Source organism: Equus przewalskii, chromosome 14 (genome assembly GCF_037783145.1).
Source record: "Equus przewalskii isolate Varuska chromosome 14, EquPr2, whole genome shotgun sequence".
NCBI classification, from domain to species: domain Eukaryota; kingdom Metazoa; phylum Chordata; class Mammalia; order Perissodactyla; family Equidae; genus Equus; species Equus przewalskii.
Genome location: NC_091844.1, coordinates 27,439,674 through 27,464,958, shown reverse-complemented (window position 1 = coordinate 27,464,958; position 25,285 = coordinate 27,439,674). Strand labels below are relative to the sequence as shown.

Genomic DNA, 25,285 nt, shown 5'->3' with positions numbered 1-25,285 from the left:
CTGCTCCTCACCTCCATTTCTGGACCATTATTCCTTCTTTCTCTTTTAAGCCCTGGCCTCTTTGAAGTACATGATATCAGGCTACACTACCTGCTACACTTGTTGCAGCCGTCCCCTGACTCATCTGCTGCTCATCCTTCTAATCCATTGAAAATTTCAGCCCCTGGCTCACTGTCTTCCTTCCCACCACTGCTCCTGTCTTCAATTTTGGTGACTATAATATCCACATATATAATCAATCCACTCCCTGACTCACTTCCTTGACTTCCTCACTTCCAGTTATGCTTCCCTTCACTTGCCTCTAGCCTTCCACTCCCATGGTGAATCATTACCTGGACTTGGTCATCACCAGTAACTACATCATTTCTAAATTTTCTACTTCAGGCCTCTTACTCTCTATCAGCTCCTATCTTTTCAGTTCACGCTCTCTGGCAGTCCAAGTCCAACAATTCTTAATACTCATCAGAATCTCCCATCCATCGATCCTACCACTTCTGTCTTTTAGCCCCTCGTGTCCTTGCTTCTCTATTCACCCAGCTTAGGTTCCATGGTCCCTCCCTATAATTACTCTTTGCACATACCATTGACTCCACTTTCCTCCCTCTCTCTATTTCACTCATCTGATAAAACCCCAATGCTAATAATTCTCTGCTTTCTCTAAACCTACATTATAGAAAACACACATTATGTTGACAGAGCTCTGAATTCTTTTGTCAATTCACAAATCTCAAGCGGCCCTTTAGCCTTGCTTGACAATCCTAAGGTATTTCTCTAGTTGCTTTGCTCTCCAACTCCACAACATGACTATTTCACATCTTCTCTCTTCTCAGCCTCTAGCACCGCCTCTTTCCTCACCTTCAGCTGATGACCTTGCTTTTTATTTCACTGGGAAAATAGAAGCAATAAAAATGAACTATGTCATTTTATCATCAAATCTACCAGCCTATCCTCACCTCTACCCATATGTCCACCATTTCTCTAGCTACAGTGGATTATCCCTTTTCCTTTTGAAGGCCAACCTTGGACCCATCCCCATTTGCACACTCAAAAGCTTTGCTCCTATGTCCTACCCTCACCAGCATCACACATTTCTCTCTTAATTGCCCCATTCTTACTACAATACAAACATGCTGTAGCTTCTTCTCCCTTAAAAAAATCCTCCCTTAATGTACCTTCTGCCTACTATACTTTTCCTCTTCTCTCATTTATAACTCTACTTGTCACCTCACAATCTTCTGTTGGCCTATCCCAGTCACTCCCCATCCCTTGATTGAAGCCATTTTTGACAAGGTCAGTAATGATCTCATCTTGTCACATCCAATGGTCTGGTCTTGGTCCTCATCTTACTTACTCTCAGCAGCTTGTAACACAGTAGGTGCTTCCTCCTTCCTGAAAGGCTTTCTTGTTTAGCTTCCAGAATACTTCACCTACGAATTCTCTTAACTCATTGGCTATTCCTTCTTGGTCATATTCGCTAGTTCCTACACCTCTTCCTGATTTTCTAAATTTGGAGTTCCCTAGGACTCAATAAAAGGCAAGATTCTCTATATCACTCTTTCCTCTAGGTGATGGAACACAGCCCTGTGGTTTTAGGTATATGCTAATGACTCCAATATTTGTATCTTAGCCCTTACTGCTCTTCCTTAACTTCAGATTTAAAAGTCAACTGTTGGTCCAAAGAAGACATACAGATGGCCAATAGGTACATGAAAAGATGCTCAACATCATCAGTCACCAGGGAAATGCAAATCAAAACCACAGTGAGATATCACCTCACACCTATTAGAATGGCTATTATCAAAAAGATAAGAAATAACAAGTATTGGCAATGGCAAGAATGTGGTAAAAGGAAACCTTTGTGCACTGTTGGTGGGAATGTAAATTGGTGTAGCCACTATGGAAACAGTATGGCAGTTCTTTGAAAAATTAAAAATAGAACTATTGTTTGACCCAGCAATTCCACTTCTGAGTATTTACCCAAATAAAATGAAATCACTAATTCAAAAAGATATATGCACCCTCCTGGTCATTACAGCATCATTTACAATAGCCAAAATATGGAAACAACCCATGTTGATCAATGGGTGAATGGATAAAGAAGATATGATATATACATACAGTGCAATACTATTTAGCCACAAAAAAGAATGAAATCTTGCCATTTGCAAATAAATGGATGGACCTCGAGGGCATTATGCCAAGTGAAATAAGTCAGACAAAGACAAAGACCATATGATATCACTTGTATGTAGAATTAAAAATAAGAAAAACAAGCTCATAGATAAAGAGAACAGATGGTTGCCAGAGGTGGGGCATAGGGGTTGGGCAAAATGGGTGAAGGAGGTCAAAAGGCACAAACTTACAGTCATAAGCTCAATAAGCCATGGAGATGTAATGTCCAGGATTGTGACTATAGTTAATAACACTGTATCACATGTTTGAAAGTTGATAAGAGAGTAGATGTTGAAAGTCCTCATCACAAGAAAAAACTTTTTTTTGAAACTATAGAGGGTGACTGATGTTAACTAGACTTATTATGGTGATCATTTTGTAATAGACATGAATATTGAATCATTATGTTGTACATCTGAAACTAATATGATGTTATATGTCAATTATACCTCAATAAAAAAAGTAAAAAAAAAAAAATCAACTGTCAGTTCACTCAGTATCTTCACTTGTCTATCTGCTGTCTATCTTAAACTTACCAGGGCCAAAATCACTCCTGATTTCTGCTCCTGAACCTATTTCATCTCCATTCTTCCCCATCTTAGTCAATGGAATCACCATTCTCTCAGTTGCTTAGCCTCAGGTGTAGGAGTGATTCTCAATTGCTCTTTTTCTCTTTTATCCTGCATCTAGTGCATCAGCAAATCATTTGGCTGTACTTTCAAAACGTATCCCAAATCTGATCACCTCTTACCATCTCTACCTTTGTATCCTGTTTAAAGCCACCATAATCTCTCTCCTGGGGTCACCACAGGAGAGCTCCTAACTGGTCACCCTGCTTCCACCTCTGCCTCCCTACCTTCTGATCCCACACAACAGCCTGACGATCTTTGAAAAGTGTAGATAAGATCATGTACTTTCCCTGTTCATTATCTTCTAATGGTTTCTCATCACACATAGAATGAGAACAAACTTATATTGCTGTGGCAGACACTTTTAATGCTCACCAAATATTCATTTGCCCTCCCACTTTTTCCAGAGCTCTTGCAGTTGGGCCATCCCATATGACTAGTCCTTGCTAATGAATTGGGAGGAGGAGTGATGTGTTTCACCTGTGGACTTGGGCAGGTTAAAGCTCCTGTGTGACTCCCAGTTCTTTCTTCCTTTAATGTAGCAACTGAGGAGCTCATGTCGAGATGGATGAGCCACAAGATGGAAACAGTCTGCAACCAAATCGTGTTTTTAGGGAGCTGACCAGGAAAGAATTGGACCTGCAGTAGATTTAGAGTGAGTGACGAATGAACTTCTGTGTATTAAGCCATTGAGATTTAGGGGTTTGCTTGTTACTGCAGCACATCATAGTGTACCCTGACTAATGCATGTGATCTACATGGCCTTCTTCTCTAACTTCATGGGCCTTTTCTCCCCAATTCACTGCAATCAGACCATACCCAGGTTTTATTGCCAAACCTATTCCCATCTTGGGGCTTGTTATTCTAGCTGTTCCTTCTACCTAGAAAGTCCCTGTCCAAGATCATCACATGGCAGACTCCACCACATCATTCAGGTCTTGGTTCAAATGTCCCCTGCTCAGAAAGGGCTTCTCCGATCTCCTTTTTTAAAATGGTCTGCTTCCACTTTCCACCACTCTCTATCCTCTTACCTTTTTCATTATCGCACTTACCAGTACTCAAAATTACATATATTTTCAGTTTATTTGCTTATTGTATATCTCTCTAAAAGGAAAAGAAGGACTTTGTTTTTGTTCTCTGCTGTATCCTCAAGATCTAGAATGTGCCTGGCACATAGTTGACATGCAGATTAATTTAATTGCATTAATGGTTCCAATTATTTCTCTCTCTCTGTATCCTTGCCCTTTGCTATGACTTTTTGCAGTTCTTATCACTAGAGAGGCGGAATCTGGTCCCCCGACCTTGAATCTGGTCTCGTCTGAGGACTTGTTTTGTTTTGGCCAGTGGGGTATTAGTAGATGTGACACAAGTATAGACTTGAGAAAGTGCTTGTGTGTGTCTGTTTGCCTTTTTCTCCTTTGCCATTGCCATGAGGACATACCTTGACTAGGCTGTGCAAGGAGGAAAGACACATGGAGCAGAGCTGAGCTGCCCCAGTCATGTCTGCTGAGGCCAGCTTAGGTCAGTTGGCAGATGGCTGGCGTCAGACATGTGAATGAGCCCAGCCATGATTCAGACAAACCCAGCGCATATCAGCTGAATGCTGCAGACTAATGAACTGAGCAATTGTTTACTGTTGTATACCACCCAGATCTTGTGGTTGTTTGTTACACAGCATTATTGTGGTAGTAGATAACTGATAAAACAGGGGCTAAATAAATAGCAATGGAATGTCTACAGTGGCTATGTCAATGTTCTACAGTGGGTGTGAAGGTGTTCTTTCCTAACCTGCTCAGCAACCTGTGCTCCTGATTTGACCATCTATCCATCCACTCTTCCAAGTTAGTAAACTGGGAGAAGGTTCAACCTTCTCACTCATTTCCAACTCCTACTCCTTTCCAAACAGCAAATGGCCTGATAAATCCTACAATTTCATTCTAAAATCTTTGGAATCTGGGTTTTCTAGTCCCATCACTCTAATGATATTTTACTTCAATATTATAATAACTTTCTATTTGGAATCCTGACCAATAGTTTCTTCCCCACTCCAGAGCATACTCCTCACTTCTATTTTATGAAATTCAAAAATGGATATGGACTTATAGTTAGAAAAAAGATTGAGGGGTCACTTTGAAAAACTTCTTTTCCAAATTCCTGTGAAAAATACCTGGGAAATAATTTTTAAAAATAAAAAAGAAAGAAATACAATCTGAGCAAGTTCAATAAGGGGGAAAACAGTAAAAAACAACAAAAGCAAACTTACTCCAGCCTGTTGGTTCTTAACTGTCTGAATAATTATTTTATTATTCCTCATATAATATCAAGTATTAAGATTATTAAAAATAAATGAAAGTGGATTAAACATGACCCCTATGATCACGTCACTCACTCACCATAGTACTTATGCGTTGTGATTTTATGTGTCTTCCATTTTCTTTTAATTTTATCCATGGATAAATTTTTTCTTTTTTCTTTTTTTTTGGTGAGGAAAATTGGCCCTGAGCTAATATTTATTGCCAATCTTCTTCTTTTTGCTTGAGGAAGATTGTCACTGAGCTAACATCTATGCCAATCTTCCTCTATTTTATGTGGGATGCCACCACAGCGTGGCTTGATGAGCAGTGCTAGGTCCACACCCAGGCTCTGAACCTACAAACCCTGGGCCACCAAAGCAGAACACACGTACTTAACCACTACGCCACTAGGCCAGCCCCCATGGGTAAATTTTTAATGTGAACAACGGTAAGTATAAATGAAAAGCTTTGGTTCCTCCAGTGCATCATACTTCCTCCTGCTCAGTGCTTTCATAAACACAGTTAACTCGTTTAGAACTCTTTCCTCTCCACCTACTCTCCCTCTTAAGTTAGTTAGGATTATGTTTGGTTGCAAAGAACAGAAAATCTGTCTATGAAGGCAATAGAGGTTTCATTGCTTTTCATAACAGGAAGGCCAAAGGAAGGTAGTTTAGGGCTCGTGCGTGGGTCAATGACACGCTCAGGGTTCCAGGCTGCTCTAACTTTCTGATCCACAGTCCCTAGCAGGTAGCGGATGTGCCCATAGATAAAATGTGCTGCTGCCTTCCAGGTCTCCCACCCTTGTTCTAGAGAGGAAGACGGGGGAAAGGCAAAGAGTGGAAAATGCATTTCTCCTTGCAGCCATTGCCTTTTTATGCAGGAAGAGAAGCTCAATCTAGAGACTTCCTCCTGCACTCCACTGGCCAAAACTTTGTCATATGGCCAATGCCCACTTCAGGGAAGGCTGGGACACTGCCAGGGTCTCTAGCAGAGGATGGAAAAGGAGAAGGGGCTGTAAATGGCTTTGTGTAGACAATCCACAGTGTCTGCCACGCTGCTTACCCTAACTCCTATTCACTCTTTAGATCTCAGCCCAAAACCATTCAAAGTGAATTTTTATATACTTTCTTAACATTAATGTTCTTTAATAGCTCTTAAGACAGCTTGTAATTATACATTGATTTGAATAATCATTGGATTAATGTTTTATTAATATCTGTTTGAGGGTGGACATCAGGCTTGATTCTTGCTGTCTATTTTATCCCTGGAGCCAAAGTATGCATGGTATTGACTCTCTATAAACATTCAGATCTACGTTTACACAGCGTGAGGGAGTTCAGTGTTAGTAGAACATAACAATTACCACTTTAAAAGCAAAGTGATGATGAAAATAAAATGTGCCAAACTCAGTTTGTGTTGATAACATGTTAGAAACCAATAACCCGTATGTATAATGATTTTATTTAAACCACAATGTAAGGTTTATTTATATTTCTTCTTCAAAAGTATCTATTTGCTTGCCTCAGTCATACTGTTTACAGGAAGGGAGAGTATGGGAGATAAGACTGAATGTTTTAAAAGTGAAATTTAATTTTAAATAATTACGATGTTTATTTTTCCCTCTAAAATTTTAATTACAGAGGTCCTTAAATAGGCAGATTTATTAATCGCAGGCTTGTTAAAAGTCTTACAAAATGTACACCCAAGCTCAAAAAGTCTGCATTGCTATATTTTGCAACCTGGATGTTGTAAAACCTGTGTCTGCCTAGGAGGATGTGTCTCTCCTGGGAAACTGTGTATTGTGGCAGAAAAAAGATGGGGCCTCGAGGCTCAGCCTCTCCCCCTACTTAAGGAGCTTCAGTGCATTGAGAACCGTGGCTGGGTTCTTGTCTGCTCTGCCTGGGGCTGGCTTTTGCATTGAGCATCCTCCCAATGAGAGTGTGGCTGGGTTCTTTCTCTGCATTTATATCCCTGGCTGGGGAGACTCCTAAGCTGAGAGGGTGAAACCTGCCAACTACATGTGGACGCCACTCTCTCTGGTTTTCTAAATCAGTAATCTCTTATGTTCTTTCTTTTGCTTTTGCTTTATCTGAAGGGCCTGGAAAATGCCCTGTACTACTATGTGATGACTAAACAGAGAAAAAGTGGGTAGCAATATCTTCCAGGAAATTGATGGGAAGGAAAGCTTCTCAAGGAAGTTCATTTATTTCAGTCAACAGAATAAATTTTAGAAAATACTTATTTCACTTGTAGCCTGAAACTAAAACTTGAAAAGACAGCAGCAAAAAAACCCCAAAATGGCAGTTGTGCTTGATAGCAAAGATGCAAAAAGGTAAATAAAATATATTAGCAAGCAAATCTAGCAGTGGGCTGATAGAACAAAGCATAACGCCAAGTACTGTTTATTTTAGGAATTCTAGAAAAGTTGAAAACTGGGAAATTAGGTGATAGGAAAAAAAATGTATTGATGGATGCCAAAAGGACAATTGGTAAATTAAATATCTAGATCTGATTAACTCTCTTGGTAAACTAGAAACTGAATGATGTAATTTTAAAATATCTTTCTTAAAATAATGGTCAACATATTTAATAGTGATATTAAGAGAAACATTCCTTGAAAATCAGGAGTAAGAAAAGATGCTTACTGTCACAAGTTTTAATTAACATTGTCTGAAAGATCTAGTAAAAAGAAGGACATAGACACTTATATAAAAGAAAAAGATAATAATTTATAGACTATATGATTTTCCGGAAAATATGAGAAAAATAACAGGAAAAACATTAGAATTTCAGATGTACAGGCTTCATTAAGATAGCTTGTTTCAAAATGTTTATTAAAAAATATCAATGCTTTCTAATACAATGACATTAACCCATTAGAAAAAAAACCATGCGGAAATGATTGCCATTTTCGTTAGCGACCAAAAATGTTAAATTTTAAAACTTTTAAAGAAACGTGAGGGATTATATGAAGAAAAATAGAAAAAATTATATAAGAAAATCTATGTGTTTGAATACGTAGAAAACACGCCATGTTCAGACATTGAAAAAACAGTTAATATGCTAACAATTCCTCCTAAAAAAAGTTAATTTCTAAATTTAACACATTTCCAATAAAAATTCCAATAGGACTTCTCAATAGGGGGATTTTAAATAATGAATCCCGAGTTCATCAGGATGGCTAAATCCATGTTGGTACTATTAAGGAAATAGTCAGCAAAATAAATAGATCAGAAACAGCGCAAGTAAAATTCAATGGAGGACAAAGGAAACAGCTCAGATCAGTAGGGAAATGATCATTCAGTAAATGGTGTTTGGACAACAGGATAAACACATACCACATTGAAAAAAATTAGATGTAATGTAAATTAAATTCCCGATGGATGAAAGGTTTAAGAAAAGCTTCTAATCTATAAAAGCAAATGAAATTGTGCATATTTATTTATTTATGAGTTGAGGAAGGCCTCTCTAAGCATAATACCAAAGAGACACCATAAAAGAAAATGTAGATTATGTAACTATAAAGAATAATTTAACTTAAGATAATCACTGAAAAGGAAATTAAAACTTTAATCAGAAACATGGAAAAATATTTGCAGCACATGACAGTCAAAACAATTTATCCTCAATATACAATTTCTGCAAGTCAATCTGTAACTTAAAAATGAAGATTTAAATTTAAAAATCTCCTAGAGTCATTTATAGGTTATTCATAAAAAGGCAAAATATAAAGGAATAATAAATATACAAAAATATTCAATCCCACTAGTAAGAAATGCAAACACAGATAATATTTTTAATCTTTTAAATTAGAAAAGATGTTTCTGAAATTGTTAGGAATATGGGGAAAGGAGCTGTCCCACACAATGGGTTTAAATACCCATGATTCATGCTGCTAGATTGCTAGAGCTTTCTGAAGACAAATATAGCAGAATGAAGCCAAAGCCTTAAAATGTCCAACACTCTGAACAGACTTTTTTCCCAAAGACTGTCCCTGAGTGAACATCTGTTGCCAATCTTTCTTTTTTCTTCTTCTCCCTAAAGCCCCCGAGTACATAGTTGTATCTTCTAGTTGTAGGTCCTTCTAGTTGCGTTATGTGGGACACTGCCTCAACATGGCCTGATGAGCAGTGCTATGTCCATGCCAGGATCCGAACTTGCCAAACCCTGGGCCACAAAAGTGGAGCATGTGAACTTACCACTCAGCCACCAGGCTGGCCCCTGAACAGACACTTTTTGTTTGTTTGTTTGTTGAGGAAGATTAGCCCTGAGCTAACATCTGCCACCAATCCTCCTCTTTTATCTGAGGGAGACTGGTCCTGAGCTAACATCCATGCCCATCTTTCTCTATTTTATATGTTAGATGCTGTCAGAGTATGGCTTGATAAGCGGTGCGTAGGTCTGTGCTTGGGATCTGAACTGGTGAACCGTGGGCTGCCCAAGCAGAGCGTGCAAATTTAACCACTATGCCACTGGACCAGGCCCCCTGAACAGACTTTTCATCTAAGAATTTATCCTAATAATCATGCACATGTGCAAGTTTAGCTAAAACTTATTGATCACCAATTATATACTTTAGCCAAAGCTGGAAATTCTTGCAAGGTCTCAGGATGGGGGATTATTTAAATTAGGATACTTTGTAACAATTAAGCATAATCTTATAGAAGAACATTTCATTACATGAAATGTTTCCTACTTTATTATGTTAAATTTAAAAAATTGTGTATGCCATAGCACTATAATTATGTAAAATATCCTGTGCATAGGGGAAAAGAATTGAAATAATTCCCAAGAATTGACAATAGAGGTGTTTGGACAGTGAGCAGACGCTTGAGTTTGCTTTTGTTTTTCATTATACTGCTTTTTTTGTAAGGTGCTAATTCTCCTTAGTGAATATGTAATACTTCATAGTTTTAAAAGTATGTTCATTAAATGTTATCAGATGGGAATATGCAGTTGTGCAGATAATATTCAATAGTAAGTTATTTCTCTTTAAAAAGTAGCATAAGCACACCTTAAACTTACTCAATGTTATATGTCAAATGTATTCAATAAAAAAAAGTGGCTTAAGTTCCTACCTCAACAAACAACCTTAAAGAATCTTGTCAGGATCCGTCTGGATGCATAGGCTTAATCAGAATCATAGTACTTTGAATTTTTTATATGGCTGTATAGTCTCCTCTTCATTTGTTTTATACACAACAGCTTTTGGTTTTTGTCTGCTCCTACTCCATTTTTCAGTCAATGACACTTATTGAAGCCATGGTATTTTCAAAGCGCTGAAGAGTTGGGAGGAAACGGAGCAAGGAATTTTTGATCTAGGTGTAGAGAGAAAGGGAGAAAGAAAAGACAAAGAAAAAGGGATGCAAGCTTCTAGATGAAGTGTGCGTCCAGACAGACCCTGGCAGAAAGCCCAGCTCTTGGAAACCTGGCCCTCGTCCCAGGATTTGCAAACAGTACAAAGCCATTGATGAAGATGCTGGAGAGGTGAAGAGTCAGCTTTGGCCATGTACACGGGACAGCCTTGCACTGCTGCTGGTAACCCCAACCTACCAGACCCTTAGGACTGGCCAAGAATGTGACCCAAAGTCCTTCAGGCGACAATCTCCTTCCAAGCTATAAAAGTATTACATATTAACTAAAGAGAATTAGTCATTTACAAAGAAATATGAAGAACAGAAGCAAATCCAACCTTATTTCACTACCCAAGCACAAATGCTGAGTTCACGGGCACCTCGGGGCAGAGACAATTCTGATTGTGGTAAGAGAGGGTCTGTCAACAGCGATCTGGGCTCATGACAACAGCCTCTCGTGCTTCCCAGCGTCTCCTTGGTAGATACATGGGGCCTTGTTGTGAAAGCCAGACTCTAGGCACTTCTGTAGCCCCAAATCCCAGGACATTCCACATCAGCTCAGTCCTAGGACTAAGTTTGTCTCGATTCTCTACCCTGTCTCCTGCTCAAGGAGTAGGTAACTACCATGGACATATTCCCATTTTAAAATACAAATGGGACTTAAGAGGGGAAGCCCATACCATTCCCACCTTAGTGTGATTTTAATCAGCTACTCTTCTCTTGGTTCAACTCAATTTACTAAATTGGATTGGGCTGCGAAGAGAACAGAGCAGTCATTTGGAACCATGTATTTGTGAGGCAGGATTGGGGAGCACCATCGTGCTGACTCTAGCAGTTCAGAGCCTAATTGGAGGGAAATCGCCAGAAAAGGAAGACCATAGCTGCTCTACCTTCTTTGCATTTACCTAGTTTTGGGCTGGCAGTGCTCTAACTGGGCCACTGAAAACCCCTGATGGCTGCAGTTTGGCTCATATCCTAGCTGACACTTCCACATAGTAACTTCCAGACCCCTCATCATTCCAGCTGGCGGAGAGAAAGGAACTGGCCCATCTTTGGGAACAAATTTAAATGATACCCCCAATGAAGATTCAGCCACCAGGTTTCTGGGTTATCATCTCTCTCTTCTTTGAAGGGCCCAGTTAAGACGTCAAGCCAACAAATTGTTTTTCTCCCCCTGGGGCTGCTTTCATTTAGTTCCCGTCATGAATTAGGGCATTTTTAAGGCCCCTCTGGCTCCCTGGGACTACTTAGGAGAGTATTTCAGCTGTTTGGGGTTTTCTTTTGTTTAAACATTTTCAGAGTCAGACAAATATTCTTATGAAACATATTAATTATTCAAGAGGATATTTCTCCACAGTAAAAACAAAATTAATAAATCGTATGAGGTGGGTATTTAAGCTTATGCTCCTAATCTCCCCACATGCCACTAGGGGTGCACATAAGACTTTCAAAAATTAGTGTCTCAATTATATTCTTTGATAGAGCAGAGGGATGGCTAGTGTGACTGTTCAGCACCCTCCCTGCATGAGCTCAGGCAGCTGTGTGATTTGCGGAGGCAGCTGCTCATCAGTCCACAGATGGCTTAGGGCACTGGGTTGAGCTGTGAAAACAGAGCCTTGCTTATTTTTTATGTGAAATCTATGGCATTGAGAAGGAAGGTAAGGTAAAGGAACTCAGCACGCCTAGAGCTGTGAAAATGCCATGAGACTCTGTCCTCCCAGGGGAAACCCAGTTGATCTGAAGAAAGAACATCTCGTGATCCAGTTGGAAGATTCAAGGGTGCCAGGTGGCTTCCAGGCACCAAGAAGAAAGCCCCTGCCACTGAAGACTTCATGCCAAGAGGAATGGAAGCTGCTGTGAAGACCTTAAAATACATAGGAGGCACACAACGTCTCTGGGCAAAGATCTAAAACGTGGTGACAGCCTGGGTTTGTCAAAACCAACAGGCACTTACCTCTCCATTTTTGACGATTTACGTGAAGAAACAGGATACACCCAGAAAAATTCTGGCACATATTTTTCATGTCTCAGAAAAGAAACTGAAGGACCCAGGACAGGTGGTGGTTTTTGGGGTCACTTTATCCATGTCAATGAGCAAGTCTGAAATGGAGGTTGATACGAAGGTAAAATATAAGAGGGTACAGAATACAGCTAATTCTGCTCAAGTAGCAAAGCAGTTGGGTGCAAACTAGGGGTCAGGTGAGGCTCCGCACGATGCCATCTATGTATTTCAGATGCTGAAGTGTTAAGATGAAAATTGAAAAAGGGTGAAACTCGAAGGTTGCCAAGGACATCCAGGGCACACCGGGAGCATTCGATTCCAGTGGCAAGGTGTGGGTGGGTCCTGTGGGCACTGGGCAGGCAGTGCTTCATTGTGACAAGGGCTCAGGGCACCGGGCAGCAGCTTTGGCGAGACCCCTGGAAGGCACACCGGGATTTGGATCTCTGACTCAACCCTCATCCCAGAACCTCAGTGGCCCCTTACGGAGAAGATGATTCTGCCACCTCTGTGTAATTTTGTAACCCTGGGAAGGCATTTTTAAAAAGTAAATAGATACTGAAGAAATGATACTTCTATGTAAGAAGTATGTGTATAGTAGTGAGTTTTATGATCGATGTATGTTACTTTGTGGGTGATTTGTTTTTAATATGTTGGAAGTGAGACTCTATTAGAGAATTTAACTTGCCAGATTTGCAATATTAATTGAAATACTTAGGAGGATTTAAGTAATTAATTTTGTAGTCCATGTTTGGATGCTCACGAAAACCTGATTTACTAGGCTTGTAAGTTTAATATTAGGAGGTGGAAATGCCTTAAGAGAATTTGATATGATAAATTTAGAAGTTTTGATTTGTTAGATTTACCAGAACTATGTAAATCCTAAGAAAGATTTTGTTTCTCCTATTTATAAGCCATCCTGTTAGGGATTTGAAGTTTTGAGAAAACCAGATGTATTAAACTTGTGATTATAGTTTGAAATATTTAGGGGAATTAAATCAATGAAGTTTATAAGTGCTGTTTATATTTTCAGGATTATTTGATTTGTAAAGTTTATAAAAATTCGTGACAAATTAGAAATACGTGAGATTATTTGATTAAGTTTGCAAAGATGTTAAAATATTTAGGGGGGTGGGGCTGGCCCCGTGGCCGAGTGGTTAAGTTCGCGCGCTCTGCTGCAGGCGGCCCAGTGTTTCGTTGGTTCGAATCCTGGGCGCGGACATGGCACTGCTCATCAGACCACGCTGAGGCGGCGTCCCACATGCCACAACTAGAAGGACCCACAACGAAGAATACACAACTATGTACCGGGGGGGCTTTGGGGAGAAAAAGGAAAAAATAAAATCTTTAAAAAAAAAAATATTTAGGGGGAAAGTGTTTATCTCATGTTTAAGAGCTAATTGAACACTAGTCAAAGGACGAGGAAAAGCGAAGGTTTAACACTTTAAAGCACACAAACTAGGTTTACAAGAAAACTTCCAAGATTTATAAGGTGCGTTCAAAGGTGAAAGAAACGCTATTTGAACAAATTGAATATCAATTAAAACACATGCAGCTGTAAGAGCTTTTTTCACTGTGACCAAGTTCTCCCCCTCAGACATTAAACAGGCAAGTGATGCTTCATGTGAAGGTGGTGACTTTGGGGTGTACAGCGCGCAGGAAGTGAACATGCGGTTGTGGATACGGTATAAAAGAAAATGATTTGATTTTTCTGGACCATGATATAGCCAAACGATGGGCTTGTGGTACAGAGTGTTTGCATCTCCACAGATGGGAAGGATGCTGAAAGGCTTTTAGCGAGAGGTTTGCTGACCCAATTAGGAGGATTTTAAACTATAATTTATGGGAGGATATAAAGGTTTCACCCTGTTGCTATTATACCTGCTGTAGAAGGACTCCAAGAGGAGGCTAAGACAGGAATGGCTGTGTTTAAGGATATAATGGTGTGTCAGAGTTTATTAGAGATCATAATAGTGCTATTAACCGAGCTCTTACTGGATGTCAGGCAATGAATCAGGAACTTTCCATCCCTTTCCCTTTCCCACTCTCCCTGCAACAATACTCTACAAGGTAAGTTTTATTATATCCCTTTTATCATCTGGGGAAACTGAGGCCCAGAGAGGTTAAGCATTTTGCCGATGTTCACACAGCTAGTAAGTGGCACAATCACTGCTGGAATGCACTGTTTATGTTCTTTCGTACACTAAACTCCATTGGCAAAGGTTAGATGTAAGGTTATTAAAGGACACTCTTACGCAAAGGACATGAAAGCCACTCCACAGAGAGTCCCAAATATTAAATATAGTGATAAAGCTGAATTGCAAAGTAGATCAAGTAAAGAATTATAAAAGAGAAAGGCAAGGCACCAGGGTCAGGGCTGCTTAGACAAATGTTCTAGAGCGGTTCATGTGCTGCATTTATACACTGAGATTTATGTTCCAAGGACATCGTCAAAGCATCTCTTCATCCCTGGGAGTCCTCATCCAGAACCTCATATTTCCCCATCCAGTGAAGTGGAATCACAGCCTCTCAAGGTGGCAACAGGGGAGGTTTGGGTAATGTAAGCCAGTCCCCTAGTCTGTCCTCCAGGTCTATGACTTTCTCAGGCCACTCTGCTAGAATTTTCCTGTGTCTGTGGGATTTTAATATTGTATGGACCAGGTGTTCAGACAACTACTGTGGACAAGGCTTGGAGGGCTGGGTGGAGGGTAGGCTTCTGCTGGTCTTGCCTCAAGAAGGACAAGTAAAGCAGAGAGTGCACTTCCTGTTGCTAGTAGGGGTGTTAAAGAAAAAGTCAGAGAATTGGCAAGAGTTGGGCAACAGAAGGGTCCATGAAATATCTCAGAGTTTTCAGTATGCCTGGATAGACTGGAGGTAAGGTAGAAATGATAAACAACTCCCTCAATTAGAGGTGTCCTCCTGGGACGCAATACCTGTTGGGGACAGGATGTGGGTTAAGAATCGAGTGGGGCCCAGTCAAGTGGAGTGTGGAAGAGGCAAGTGTCAATTAGAACATTCTAGAACAAGGGGTTCTGAATCAAAAGTGGTCTATGTTGTAGCAAAACTCCATGGTAAGCAAAAATTTGATGCAATTTTTCTTTAGCTTCAAGGCACGTGGGTGTGCTTGGAGGTGTGCCTGATGCATTGGTTCTGGTTTTCAGAGTTTGGTCGATGTGTGTAGGAAAGAGGTACAGTCAAGTCAACCACTATACACACATTTTAATGAGTACCTTCTCTGTGTCAGGCAACTGGATAGTTGGGAACAGGAAACCAGATAAGTCTCCCTGTTTTCATAGTGATTGTCCTAGTGAGCAGGGAGGTGTGGGAGAGACTGACAAGTTACCAACAGTCACAACCTCAATGGATAAATGACACGGGAATAGGGAAGAAAGACCCTTCATCTAGACTTGCAGGTTGAGGTCCGCTTATTAGTGGAGGTGGCAGCTGAACTAAGTCTAAGAGGACAATGAAGTCACCAGGCAGGATCCAGCACTGCAGCAGGTGGAGCTGGACAAGGTAACGGTGATAGGGCAATGCTCAGTTCTGGGCATTACTTAACCTCTCAGTTAAGAGGACCATTCACAAATGAGAATAGCCAGTAGAGACAAATAAGGATGGAAAGACGAGGGAACCAGGGACAGTTACCAGTGGGAGAGAAGCTTCAGGAGGGATATATCAGAAAGACTGCCACATGGAAGAGGCATTTACTAGTAGTAGCAGCCCAGTCAGAGGCAGATTTAGTTCAACAAAAGGAATAATTTTGTAGTGATTCAAAATTGAGTCAATTTAAAAAATAAGACAAATTCAGTAAAATATTTAAGCAGAATTTAATACTCTTATAATGGGCCTGGCTAGAAGGTTGTGGGGTTGAATTTTTATTTGAGTGGAAAATTGTCAAAAAGGTCTCTATGTCCTTTCTGGCACAGTAGGACCCTTACATTGTTTTTCTGCCTTCAATGACAGCTTTCCTTAGATGATGAAGCATCCAAAAGCCACCTTGAGAGGGAGTATGTAGGCATATATCTAAGGCACATGAAAGCAAATTACATGGGTCTCCAAGCTCTGAGGGAGGGGGCGAGCGTGAGGACAACGCTAAAAGAAATTGTGCCTAACAGTCTTTCCAACGTAGAAACAGAATCCCCATTGGTATCGAGGATTAGATGAAGCAATGGATTGAAGAGCATGCAAATATAAGATATCGTTATCAATTTTATTAACATGAAATCTCCTTTCTAGTTTCCAAGTGACAAACTTTAATAAATCATTATGAGAATTCCCAATCCAGTGTTGATGAAGTTAATTAAAAAAAATCCTCGAACTCCACATCGTTTTCTCTTTACTTTGTTGTTTCTTTTCTCCTCTTTCTCCCCCTTTCCCTCTTTCTCCTCCTCCTCTGTCTTTTCTTTATTTTACCAGTAAGTCTTTCCCATATTCCCAAGGCTAGTTGTTTGCTCTGTCTCCAAGCTCCCTTAGCATGGCATTAATTGCATTGGGTTATAGCGGTGTTCATGACTTTGTCAATCCCCAAAGACTGAGAGCACAAAGGTAAAGGCAGTGTTTTACTGCCTCAGCATCTGGCACATAGTAGGTACTCCATAATGGTTTGATGGATGGATGGATGGATGGTTGTCTCTCATAGGTCACCAATGTCCTCTAATTGCCAAATGCAATGTCCTCATCATCTTTGGATTCTAATGACACTAATGAAGATAACCAACCACAAGTCACCTCTTTCAACCTCTGTCACTGCACATCTCCTAGTTTCTCCACTACTTCTCTATTTCTTCTTTTTCTCCCTTCTACTACCTGATAGGACACTCCTATGAATCTCTGGCCTCTTCTCTGGAAGCATGTACATATACAGGTGAAAGTGATGTTCTCTACTTCCCAAACTCCAATAGCTGTTCTGCTTGGAAAACTCCTAAATCTACATTTTGATCCCTGGCTTTTCACTTTCTAGCCCCACTTTTCAAGTTGCTTTTTGGGTATTTCCAACTAATTGTTAGATTTTCACATCTAATCCAACAAAAATTGTACTCATTTTCTTCCCATGAACTCCTCCATTCATTCCGATTCACTCGTGAATTCACTTCAGTTGAGTCAGCCTGCCATTTTCCCCAAATACTTTGCAACTTTTCACCTCCACATTGTGTCATACAGTTTCTTCTACCTGGAATGTCACTTTTCTTTATCATCCTCTCTCAAAATCTTATCTAGTCTTCAAGATCCAACTCAATTGCCACCTTTTGAGGTCTTCCTTGATCATCCCTGCTGGAGGTGACCTCCCTTCTCTTCTCTCCTGTAGAATTTGTCTGTACAATCCATATGAAACATATCGCTTAACACTTTCTATTGTAGTCATCTCTCAATCAGTCTTATTTGCCCCAGTATGTAACATAAGCCCTTTGAAGAAAGATGTGAGGCCCTGGGTTAGGAAACATCACCTTACCTGGTGGCATCATCCGTTGATGGACTGAAAATCTTTGTTCAATTTTAAGTGAGTGTTTCTCCCTCATTATCCTCATTCTTCCATTTGCTAATTCAACAACAAAAATAGTAACAAAGTCTTGTGCTCCTATTATGTTCTTTTACATCGAGAATTACTCTTTATTTTCTCCTAATTGAACCTATGTTTCTGCCAGTTTAAAAAAAACAGTCAAGGGCCTTGACCATTCAGGACACTGGGGGCTCCCATGGGTAGAGAGAGGATGTGGTAAGTGTGGTGGGGCAGCTCCAGAGAATAGGTGGGCGTTGAACTTCTTCAGGAAAGGTCCTGCAGCCTAAATAACCCATCCGAGATATAACAAACTCAAATTTGATCCATGTCAACCCAGACATTCAAGGTCCTTAATTTGAAAAGACAGGGCCAGTTGTGGTAGACAAGCTTCTAGTGAATGACCATTCTTAGCATCACAGGGATGCTTGGTCATGGGTTGTAAGGTCCATGTAAATTAGTGCAAAGGATCCTGGAATCTAAGTCCAGCCTCTGGGTGGAGAAGGACTGCCTTGAGATATACAATGGGATCCAAGTCTAGCCAACAAGTTGAAGTTCATGAATAGACTGCAGGTCTAGTGGAGACCTAGGAAGCAGACTATTTAAACTTGTAGATGGGCATGGCTGGGACAAAGTGGGATGGACACAAGGGATCAGTAGGCAGAGTTTTTGTTGTTTATACACATCTTTGCTCCCGGTTCCTCTTTTACTCTCTCAGAGAGTTCATTCTCTCTTTTGCCTTCAACCTTTATCCCTATCTGGGCAACAACATTTTTAATCCTGACCATATTTCATGTCATCCAGAGACCATCATCATTTGGATGTTTCCTGTCACTCAAATACAATATATCCAGAACCAGTGTGAGTAGTGAGCATCCTTTACCTTTCATCTTGCTGCAATTATACCCGCGCCTACCAGGTACACAAGCAGTGTTAAGAGGCCAGTGCTTTTCTGAGCCTCCTGCTGCTGCGTGCTTGGTTCAGAGTAAGGTTACCTTTTGCCCCTCTGGCCCCTCTTGCGGGGTTCAGCACTCAGTCCCCCTCCTCCTCCTTAGGGAACTGGCCATCATTACCAGCCCCTACAAAAGGGGAGTGTCATCTCTCAGTGTCTTCCACCTTCTAATCTCACGAAACATCACACACCTTTTAGTTTGTACAATGAGAAAGAAATTTTAAATAGGAGAAATTACAGAGTTTCAAAGTGTAAAATCCCCACTGTTTGTTGGAGTTTAATTAGAGGTAGATATGATCTAAGTTTATTTGTCTCTAAAACTTTCCTTATTCTAGGTAACCATTGCCTTCAACAAATAAGTATTTCTTCTGACGAGGATCTCTTTCTCTCTCTCTCTTTCTATCTTTCTTGTTCTCCATTCAATGGAAAGATTATAGGAAAGATTTAAATTAGTATTACAATCTACAGCTGAAGTTTTTTCTCTGCATACAATTTGGTTCTAGAAGGAAATTTGGCAAAATTTACCAAGAAAGTTTGACCCAGCAATTCCACTTTAAGGAGTTTATTCTAAGGAAAGAACAAGTATGCTCTCACAGATTTATGTCCTGGATATTTATTTCAAAGTTACTCGTAATCATTAAAAATGGAAACAATTTACATGTAAAAATAGACGAATGGTTGAATAAGTGATTATAGCCATACAATATAACGCACTTATTAAAAATCCTATTTTGAAAACTATTTCATGACATGGAAAATGCCCATGACATGACGTTAAGGAACAAAACAAAAAACAAGAACAAAAAAATAGTTATTGAAACTGTTTTTATTATGATCCAAAATTTATCTTAAAAGTGTGAGGGGCTGTATGCGGCATAAATAACACAGATAGAAAAAGTAAATATAAGTTAGCATTCTAGAATTTTAACTGGTTATCTGTCAGTAGTGGGAATGTAGAAGATTTCTACATTTTCTTTACAATTTTATGTATTTTCCAAATATTCTTCTAGGACCATGTATTATTTTATTGATTCACTCACTTACTCAATAAGCATGGCGTGACTCCATGGTGCCGAGCACTCTGCTTTGTGCTCAGGAGATAAAGCAAACAAGACAGAACAGACATAGTCCTTGTTCTGCTCAGAGCTTATAATCCTCTAAAGCTAGAAGGAAAAGTTTTTTTAAACATTCATTTCATTTGATCCAGTAATTCCACTTCTGGGAATCTATTCTAAGAAAATAATCAAGAATGCAAAACAAAATTATCATACAGAAATGTTTATTAGTGCATTAATCATAATAGCAAAAAAATCTAGAAATCACCTAAATACTCAACAGTAGGGGGTGGTTAAAGTAATAATAGCATATTCATATAATGGAATAATAGGAAGCCATTAAGATTGTGTTACTGAAGAGTTTTTAATAACATGGGAAAATGTTATTAATATTTTCCATTAATATCAATGGAAAAAAATAAGCTACAAAATTATATAGAATCTGACCTCAATTATGTAGCTAGCAGTCATAAAAGAGAAATTCAAATGTTAACAGGTGTTATTTTTGCATGGTGAAGTAATGGTTGGTTTGTATTTTTGGGTCTACGCTCTTTGTACGCCCAAGTTTTCTACAATCAATAAGGTTTAACTTTATAATCAGGAAAACCATGTTGTTTTTATTTTTTAAGACTTGATTCAAAGATTATCTGTTCAAAATTCAAGGAACATATGAAAAGACAATTTAACGTTTCCTCAAAGTATGCATTGCTGTGATGGAGAAAGGAGAAATAAGGCCCCTTCTTAGGAGGGAATGGATGACCACACACGCAGGGGAGTGGCATTTTTCAGAGGGCCTGAGGGGACTAATTCACTGTGCTCACGAGGCTGAGCAAGGAAAACCAGAATGAGCCCTGGGAGGACCTGGAGACAGAGCCCTGAAGCCTCATGCCTAACCCTACCTTGAACTCTAAACTTAAGCATGCCACTGATAAGCCCCCTTGGCCGTATCTGTGCATTAGGGACATGGGGACATTCTCACTGCAGTCATTTCCCCTAGCTCTTGCACCAAAGATTCTCTGACCTCACTGAGCAGGTGTCACTCAGAGTCAAGGCCCTGTCTATGGTTTGCCTAAAGAGAAACAACAGTGGAGACCGAGAAGCCAGAGTCAAGGCAGCTGAAATCTGGCTTCCTGCGCAGTCCACTGTGCAGATTTGATCCTGCCTCCTGCCTCTAACCTTCTAAGTTCAAAGGGCAGGAGCAGGGCTGTGGAACATGGCGTCATTTCCATTAAGCCAAAGCAGGAGAGCTGCCTGGTGGTGCTCCATCAGCTGCCGAATACTCTAGCTCATGCTGACTGACAGGTCTCCCTCGAGCTCATGCAAGGCCCCGACACAGTAAACATACCAGCTTTCCCTCTAATGCATGGATCATCGAGGGAACTCGTGTAAAGCTGAAATGGCACCGGGTTTTGCTGCACCTATGTTCAGTTATATATCATGCTGGGGTTTTCTAAGTTGAAGGGGGATTCTGTCAGGCTAAAGAAGCAAGTCAGTGCAGACAGATTTATAGGTGTACCTCCCTTTCTGCCAACTGAATATCTATAAACCAGAGTAGCATAAAAGATAAATTTACAAAAGAATTCATTTCACCACTTTGAGTAATTGGTTTCCTTCTGCATTTAAAATATAAATTGATTCACCACAACTTGTGTTGCACACAACATACCAAGCACATAGAAGTTGCATAAAAGGAGGTGTACACGGAACTTAGAAATCAGCATTTGGACACCACTGCAAAGGAAACGTAGCTTTCTCTGATTTTAAGTGTTCATTGACTACAGAAGCTGAAAAAGACCTCAAATCAATTGCAAATCAAAAACAATCTTTACGCAAAAGGGTTCAGTAGTTTGGGAATTTTTTTTTGAAGTTTTTCTCTTAGCTCCTTCTTTGGGTTTCTTATATTCATTCATCTCAGCAAGGCCACCAAAAAAACCCATTTTAAAGTCACAGTGGCAGGTGTTTTGAACATATCTCCACATCCCAGGTAAACATTGAACACTTGTGTACACATAGATATGCATGTTAGAGACCTAGGACACCCACAACAACGTCAATACAAATAAAGGTGTGCTCTAATAACCAACTTTTCATCATGCCACCTGAGGAGACATTCATCCCGGAATGCTAGCCCCAGTATTTGAAAATGCCAACCTTTTCACTTTCAACCAGCTTCTGAACCCCTAACCTGTTGGCTGCAGGAAAGAAAGAGCTCTCAATTGCCTTTGCCAAACACGTTTCTCTGTGGATACAAGACAGGCTAAAAACATCGGCCTGACATTACAAGAGAAATTCACAAAAACTCCTGGGTAAAGCTCTCCGGATTCCTACTGCAGAGTCCCTCAAGACGAGTGTAGCTGCCTCTCATTGCTTAGTGAGAACTCCTTGCAGCATGGAGGGAGTTGAATTAGAATCCTGAGTATTTTATGACTCTAATGAAATGCTCTTCGCATCCAAATAATATTGGAGAGATGAGGTAGGAGCAGAGTCCCTGAATCTTCAGGAAAAAAGTGAAAAATGACAAATTTGCCTAGGCATACTTAAGACTGGAAGACACCAAGAGGCTGCCCAATAGAATAGCAGGCCTGCAGGGACTTAGAAAGCCCCTACCAGGGGCCAGCCCCTTGGGTAAGCCCTGGGCATCCCTTCAGGCTTTCAGGGTACAGGAGAGAACATACGGAAAGAAGTAAAAGCTGGAGTCAAAAGGAAAGTGTCAGGGAGATGAGTGGAGAAGGAATGAAGAAAAGAGGATTTAATGCAGAAAACAGGGGATGTGTGAAGAAAGAGAGACTAGTGATGGAAGAAAAGGAAAGAGGAAATAGAAAAGAAAATGGTGAATAAGATATAGTCCCCCATTGACAAGTGACTCACTGGCTGTCAGTTAAAACCCCAGGGTATGGGTGGCCAATCTCCACCTGGAACCAGGCACAATCCAGCCCCGAAGCTTTGTATCAATGCCATGGTCCTCCACGGACACTTTCTCCCCTTTCCACAAAAGGCAAGCTCACCTGTCGAAGGCCACAGCCGTCATGGAGTAGATACTGGCAAAGACAGCCGCAATGGGGAAGAAGTTGTGGAACTTGCAGTAGAACAGACCGTAGTACCACTCATTATGGACAGCGTAGGTGAAGTTCACCACTGTATTGAAAGCAGCCATGGAGGCCTCTGCGAAAGCCAGGTTCACTAGGAAATAGTTAGTCACTGTCCTCATCCTTTTATGGGCCAAGATGATCCACATCACCACCACATTGCCCACCACGGAGGTCACCACGATGACCGTATAGGCAACTGCCCAAAGGACAATTTGCCACGCCGGCTGTGCGAATTGGTTGGGCTCCGAGGTGTTTGTGGAGATATTTGGGAGGAGGTCTGAGTCAACTGGGAGGACGTTATCCATTCTTTCGCTAGGCGGTTAAGCCCTCCTCTCTGTGTACACCTGGCCTTTGCAGCAGGGTCCTGAGGCTGGCGCCTGGGGTCAGTGGTCTGCTTAACCAAGACGGGAGGGCTGGCAGGCTCTTTCTGGGCAGAACTCTTTCCTTGCAAGCAGGAGACTTGGCGCGCAGAAGATAAACGCTTCTTGATGCGTTGTCTGCCCCTCGTGGCTCTGAATTCCTTCACGTCCAAGCTTCAGAAAGCATTTGAGTTCAGAACCTGGAGACAGCGTCTCTCCTGCGTTTGGCTGGACAAGGGAAAGAAATTCCACGGGTCACGGTTCCAGGAAGCAGGAGACCCCCGCCTTGCCGCACCTGCTGCTGCTTGCAACTCTTGTTTCCGCTTCCTGCAGCGGGAAAGGCAAAGCCCTGTAGTGCGTGAGGACTTGGGGGGCGACGAGGGATGCTCGTCACAGCGCGACCCGTAGAAGTTCTGAGTCTATGTCCGGATTTGTGGTGCCCCGTGTCCAACTGGAGATTTTTTCTTTGCTTTCGCTGCCGCCGCCGCGGCTGCCTGCAGCTTCTCAGGCGCCTCTTGGCTCGAGTCCCGCTCGGCTCGGGAGTTAGCACAACCTCGGCCGGCTGCGCGCGAGGCTTTTATAACCCGCTGCAGAGACGTCACCGCGAAGGGGCAGTACCTGGGCTGCGTAGTCGCCAGTACCCGTGCGCAGCGCGGCAGCCACACCGGCTGTTGGCAACTGTCTCACTCCACCGTCGCATCCAACATGCCTTTTGCAGCTACCTGCTGTGGGAGTCTGCAAGCCGGCACCCCACGCACTCCGCAAGGGGGCGCTAGGTGGCCTCGGAGTAGTTGCGCTAGATGGGGTCTGCAGCTGGAACCACAGATGCACCAAGAAGAAAAGAAGAATTTGCCAAAGAGCTGTAGTGATGGACACTCAACTTCCAGGGAGGGCAGCCCGGAGCGCTGCGTCAGCTCTGCAGAGGCGCCTGCCTGTGGCTGTGGGAGTCCAGCAAGTGAGGGGCGACGTGCCAGCGCTGCGCTCCCGGCCGCGCTCCAGCCCGAGTGCACCGCGGGGCTCGCTCTGGCTGCTGCCAAGAAGCGAAAGGCGACGTTGCCCCATTCCAGGTGTCCGGAAAATAACTTTCCTGAGGTCGTATCTAGGAAACACTCCGCAAAAACCTAGTTCCTTTCCCTGGTGGGCCGATTCCGCCGGGAAGCAGTGTGAGGCGCTAAGCTTTGGGGACACATTCCCCAGCGGTGGGTTGGTCCCTCGCTGCATGGAAAGCTCCAGCTGAGCTCTCCAGGTGAGCCCCCGCCCGCGCAGGCAATGGAGACTAGGCTGGGGTCCCTGGGAAGCTCTGCGAGAGCAGGAGCCACCCATACGCAATGGGTTGCCCAGACGCGGGGCTCTGGGCTCTCTGCCAGCGCCCACTGCGGCCTCGCGTTCTTTGCTCGGGGACCTGGCAGCGGAAGCCTTCGCATTTCCCGGGCCTGCGGGCCAGAGCGGGGCCCGGGTTTGCGTCGGGGGCTCATCCCCCTCCCTCCTCCCAGTTTTGCATAGGGACTGGAGGGCAGGTCCCCTGCCTTCTCTCCCCACCCTCACTCTGCCCCTCGCTGGCTTTGAGGCCTCGTCTCCCAGTTCAAGGCCATTTCAAAACGGCCGCGATGGTGCCGGGCACTGGGAGGAGGCGGGAAGAACTAGCCAGTTGGTGCGAACCTTTTTGAAGACGAGATGGGCTGAGGTTCGGAGCGCCTTCCAGCCAGACTGCCCGGGAGATACGGTTCCGCGGGAATCGAACCTTCGGAATCGTTCTGGGGGCTATCTACCTCTCTAAGTCCCCGCTTTCAATGCGAGGACTCGGAAGTGTGGGACACGGATAGGGATGGGTAGCACCGCGGGGCACGGAGGCTCGGGTCGGCGCAAGCCGGCGCTCTCCCGAGAGCCG

General features: G+C 42.0%; 1 protein-coding gene across 1 annotated transcript in view; it reads right to left on the bottom strand.

Moving 5' to 3' along the window:
• The window catches only part of TACR1 (tachykinin receptor 1), a 155,646-nt gene extending 130,361 nt beyond the window's left edge, over positions 1–25,285 (bottom strand). The window contains exon 1 of the mRNA XM_070573771.1: positions 22,955–25,285. Coding sequence (XP_070429872.1) covers positions 22,955–23,343 — 389 coding nt within the window. The 5' untranslated portion in view covers positions 23,344–25,285. The remainder of the gene's footprint in view (positions 1–22,954) is intronic.